The sequence below is a fragment of the Echinops telfairi genome, unplaced genomic scaffold, assembly GCF_000313985.2.
Source record: "Echinops telfairi isolate 266 unplaced genomic scaffold, ASM31398v2 ScPeMD7_655;HRSCAF=1070, whole genome shotgun sequence".
In the NCBI taxonomy this organism is placed as follows: domain Eukaryota; kingdom Metazoa; phylum Chordata; class Mammalia; order Afrosoricida; family Tenrecidae; genus Echinops; species Echinops telfairi.
The window spans coordinates 9,479,296-9,484,656 of NW_022104553.1; the positions used below are offsets into that span (position 1 = coordinate 9,479,296).

The 5,361-nt window shown below is 41.0% G+C and overlaps 1 protein-coding gene across 1 annotated transcript; it reads left to right on the top strand.

Annotated features, from left to right (window-relative positions):
• The first annotated feature begins 4,255 nt into the window (after positions 1–4,255).
• On the top strand, positions 4,256–4,701 carry HMGN5 (high mobility group nucleosome binding domain 5). The gene is given in 4 exon segments (XM_030886191.1): positions 4,256–4,296; positions 4,298–4,365; positions 4,543–4,651; positions 4,653–4,701. Coding segments are annotated over 4 exon segments (267 nt in total).
• Positions 4,702–5,361: the final 660 nt, after the last annotated feature.

Here is a 5,361-nt window from a genome sequence, read left to right on the forward strand (position 1 = left end):
TGAATCCCCCATTGCTCTTGCTCGCTGGTGATTGGATCAGGGTGCTGCTGCTTAGCTAGTTCTCTGCCTCAGCCTGCGTGCTGTACCACCTGTGGGCCGAGTCAACCTGTGGATCTTGTTGCTAGAGCTTGAGGCTCCTTCAAGACCTCCTTAGCCATGCTGCTGGTGCATACTGGTGGCTCCTGTTGCTGTGCATTGCTTGAGTTTGAGATATCATCAGGCCTGCTTTGCTAAGCTCCCTTGCTACTGACTGTTGCTGACCCATCCTGCTGTCTGCTACCTATGGGTGGACTGCTTGTCTTGCCTGAGTGAAGACTCTGATGTCTGCTTTCTTGACCTTGGACCTAACAGCCCACGTGAGTTGAAAGATTCCAGTATATGAACTGTTCCATGAAAATAAGTTGAACCGAGCTTGTGGTACTGCTGTGTGGACTAATTAACTGTTATATTCCTTCTCACTGTATAAACCTCTCCATATATACATATATATAAATCATAAGTGTCCTGGTTTTGTTTCTCTGGAGAACCCTGCCTAACACATAGCCCAGTGCATAACCCACTACACCACCTCTTTCAGCAAAAGGGCACTGGGAAATAAATCTGACTTGATAGGGTTTAGTTTGGATGAAATAGAATCAGAGCCTGGGACAAGGGATTTATTGGAGAAGACTCAGGAGGGGAATAAGGGAGACACAATGATTGTTACCTTTCATGGAGTTGACCCCTGGGCTCATGGTGAACCCATAACAAAAAAATACAAGGGGATATAAAAAAAAATTCAGAATAAAGTTCTGCTTGGCAGAGATTTTATAGTACTTTTGTTGTTGTTGTTGTTGTTGTTGTTGTTAGGTGAGCATTGAGCAACTCGCTCTGAGTTAGTGCACACAGTGGCATCACCTGGGAAGGTTCTCTCTAGTCACATTGAATTTCTTGTAAAAGCAATTTTGCTCAAACCTCATTGTGTGTGTGTGTGATGGGTGATTTAAGAGAACAGGCTGCAACTATGAAATTTTGTTTCTTACTTGGGACACATGCTGCAGAAACTGTTGTGATGTTAAACACACAGCTAAGCACAGTGCTATGGGAAAAACTCAAGTGTACGAGTGGTTTTCTTGTTTCAAAAAACATGAAATGTCAATTGATGGCAAACTGGACGTTTGTCAACTTCCCGAATGTATAAAAATGTCTATTTGTGCACTTATGCTTGAAGACCGGCAACAGACCATTGAAGAGACTTGGGAAGTTATCTGGACTATCTTGGTGCTCAATTCAGTGAATTTTAATGAAAGATTGGGAATGAGAAGGGTTGCTGGGAAATTTGTGCCTCAGGTTCTGACTGACCAGGAAAAAGAGTGCTGACGGGAAACATGCCATGCTTTGAAAGACCAGCTCTGACGCAACCTAGACTTTTTCCCAAAGGTCATTACTGGTGACTAAACATAGTGCTATTCCTACAACCCAGAAAGCAAACATCCATCATGCCAGTGGAAGACGCCCTCATCACCTCGCCCAAAAAAAGGTTATCAAGTGAAATCACAGGTCAGGATGACGCTCATTTGTTTTTTGGGTGTGAGGGGAATAGTGCATTTGGAATTCATTCTAAGTCAGATTGTTAATCAAGCTTTCTATTTAGAGGCTCTGGAAAGATAGTGTAACAGTGTGCCACAAAAAAAAGGCCTATGAAAGATATCAATAATGGTTGTACAACATGAAGAGTATAATTAATAAATAGCACTAAATTATACATGTAGAAATTATGGAACTAGAAAATGTTTGTGCATATTTTTTGCCACAATTAGAAAAAAAATTAGCTGAATAACAATGAGTACCAGGAAGAAGATAATGTTCTAGAACTGGATGCGGTGATAATTGTACAACTTTTCTTGATATGATAGAATTATTGAATTGTATGACATGAGAATGAAGTGCTAATAAAACTGTTAAAAAAAAAGGCCTATGACAGAAACGTGGGTGAAGGGAGATGGTGTAAAATATGAAAATAAAAATAATTTATAAATTATCCAGGATTCACGAGGGTGGGAGGGTGGGGAAGGGAGGGGACAAAAGAGGTGCTAATCTCAAAGTTTAAGTAGAAAGAAAATATTTTGGGAATGATGACAACACATGTACAAATGTGCTTGATACAATTGATGTATGGATTGTTATAAGAGAGGTAAGCACCCCCAGTAAAATGATTTATTAAAATAAAAAGAAAAAAATAAATAAACATACAGATAGTCACAAGACTAACAGGGATCCTGACACCCCCCCCCCAAAAAAAAAATTAAAAAAAGGCCTGATTTTTGGCAGGTGGGGGACTGTTTTTGCCACCACGACAATGCACCTGCTCACACAGTCATCTCAGTGTGCCAGTTTGGGGCAAAAAACAGCATGCCTCTCTTGCCCCACACACCTTCCTCGCCTGACCTTGCTATGTGCGACTTCTTTTTGTTTCTGCAAATGTAGTGGGACATGAGAGGACAGCGGTTTGACGATACAGAAGAGGGGAAGAAAAAACAGAGGGAGGTGCTTTCAGCTCTCCAAACAGATGAGTTTGAAAAATGTTTCCAGGAAAGGAATAGCAGATTTGACAAGTGTAATGGAGAGTACTTTGACGGTGATAAGGTTGTTTTGTAAAAAAAAAAAAAAAAGAAGAAGAAGAAGAAAGAGAAAGAAATACATCGCCTTGAAAAAAAACAATCTGGTGATTTTTGGTCACCCCTTGTATGACACTTCCTGGTCCTGTGCCATTCCCTGATAAGTTGTGGACCAGGCTGTCACGATCCCTATGGTTTTTCACTGCTGACTTTTGGAAGTAGATGGCAAGGCTTTTTCTTCCTAGTTCATGTTAGTCTGGAAGCTCTACTGAACCTGTTCTGTTTCATAGCAACACTCAAACCTCTATAGACAGGTAGGAAAGGAGCAGAAGCTCATAAGGATGTGGTGTTTCAGTGTGACCCTGTGGGATGTTCTGGGTGCATAATCCACACCACATGATTTATTCCACCTTGAGGCAAAGAGATTGGTTTTTGGTACTCTTGTGTGAAGCTGTTGTTGTGCAAGGTATATCCAAAAATATAAATGGGTGTGTGGCTTGGCTCCTATTTGGCACAGGGAAATTTTTCTGACAAGTGGTAGCAACATGCGACTATCAGCCAACATCCCCAGCAGCTACAAAGGCCAGCAGTAAAAATGATCTAGGCAGGACCCAGGCAGCCCTGATTATGGGGGAGAAAATAACAAGGTTCATTTTGGGTGTGTTGGATTTGAAGTAGCAAAGAAGTAAGGAATCAGTACATGACTAGTAGAAAACTGGAGACGTAAGGCAGGAGTACATGAGAAAGAATAAAACCAGATGTCCACCCCCAACTCCACCCCTGATCCCCCCATTCTGAGGAATGTACAGTTTGTGCTGCAATTAGTTCATTGAAAACTCACTTGCTACTTGGTTTTTTTATACTGTTAAGATTTCCTATATAAGCAACAAATCCCACATGGAAGAAGCACACCAGCCTGTGTGATCACGAGGTGTCAAAGGGATCAGGTATCAGGCATCATCAGACCAAAAAATCTTACCATAGTGAATGATGGGGGGAGTGCGGAGTGGAGACCCAAAGCCCATTTGTAGGCCACTGGACATCCTTTTACAGAAGGATCTCGGGAGGAGATGAGCCAGTCAGGGTGTGATGTAGCAACGATGAAACATACAACTTTCCTCTAGTTCCTAAATGCTTCCTTCCTCCCCACCCCACTATCATGATCCCAATTCTACCTTACAAATATGGCTATACCAGAGGATGTACACTGGTACAGATAGGAACTGGAAACACAGGGAATCCAGGACAGATGATTCCTTCAGGACGAGTGGTGAGAGTGGTGATACCAGGAGGGTGGAGGGAGGGTGGGGTAGAAAAGGGGAACCGATTACAAGGATCTACATATACCCTCCTCCCTGGGGGACGGACAACAGAAAAGTGGGTGAAGGGAGACGTCGGACAGGGCAAGATATGACAAAATAAGAATTTATAAATTATCAAGGGTTCATGAGGAAGGGGGAAGGGGGGAGGGAGGGGAAAAATGAGGAGCTGATGCCAGGGGCTTAAGTGGAGAGCAAATGTTTTGAGAATGATGAGGGCAATGAATACACAAATGTGATTTACACAATTGATGTACAGTATGTACAGATTGTGATAAGAGTTGTATGAGCCCCTAATAAAATGATTAAATAATTTTTTTCCTATATAGTACTACAACTATGGCCCAAAGAAAGGCAGCAGATCAAGGGGAAATGAGGCAGGGGAAGAGAAAGATCAGCCATACTGTCTGATATGCCTGTGCCCATCACTTTCAAGATGAAGTCAAAAAGTAGGTTAGCTCCAAGGAATACAAAGACAAAAGGCGATATGACGGGGGGAAAACACCATGAATAAAAGTGCCAAAGCAATAGCTGAAACCAAACAAGAACTTGCTCAAGTAGAACACAACAATGAAAACGGAGAAGCTAAAAGTATGGAGACACTAGCTCCTGACGAAGAAATGGAGGGAATAAGAGACGAAAAATTGAGGAGGAGGAAGGCGAAAAGAAACAAATAGAAGGACTAGAAGAAGAAAAGCAAGAACAGAAGGGAGACGAAGACCAAAACCAAGCCAAGAGAAGACGGAAGAGAGGACAAAGACGGATAAGGAGAAGAAGAGACATAGAAGGGTCAAGATGGAAAAGGGGAAGAAGATATAAAAGGGAAGGAGATGAAAAGGGGGCAGAGAGGAAGCGAGAGAGAGAAGATGAAAAAGAGAAAGAAAAAAAGAAAGAAGGTAAAAAAGTGTCAAAGAATTCAGGGGAAAAAGAAAGAAGATGGAAAAAAACAGAAAAGGGAAAGAAGATGCTAAAGAAGATGAAAAGTGGATAAAGATGGAGAATCTAAATGCGAAGGTGGAAAAGAAGAAGAGAAAGATGGGGGAAATGGGAAGGCAGATGAAAAATGTGCTCTAAGTTGGGAAAAAAGAGGCCAACAATAAAGAGGCTGCAAAAGAAGAGTCTCAGACTCTTGTTTAAAGCTGCCCTATAGAGCTTTGTAATTTGGTAAGACATACACCCATGACGTAATGTTCATAAGGATGGATGTTTTATCGAATATTTTACAAACACAGTTTTACTTTAGCATATTTGAATGACAGAGAATTTTCATGGTGATTAACAATAGACTTCTTATGATGACATTTTTATCTATAACATTTTATTATTATTATAATGGTTAAGTATATAAAATATGCGGTGATATGTTTTAGCTTTGTCAAATTCATTTTTGTGTAAATTACATGTTAAAACTTTGGATTTTAATTTTGCTTTTTATATGTACTGTC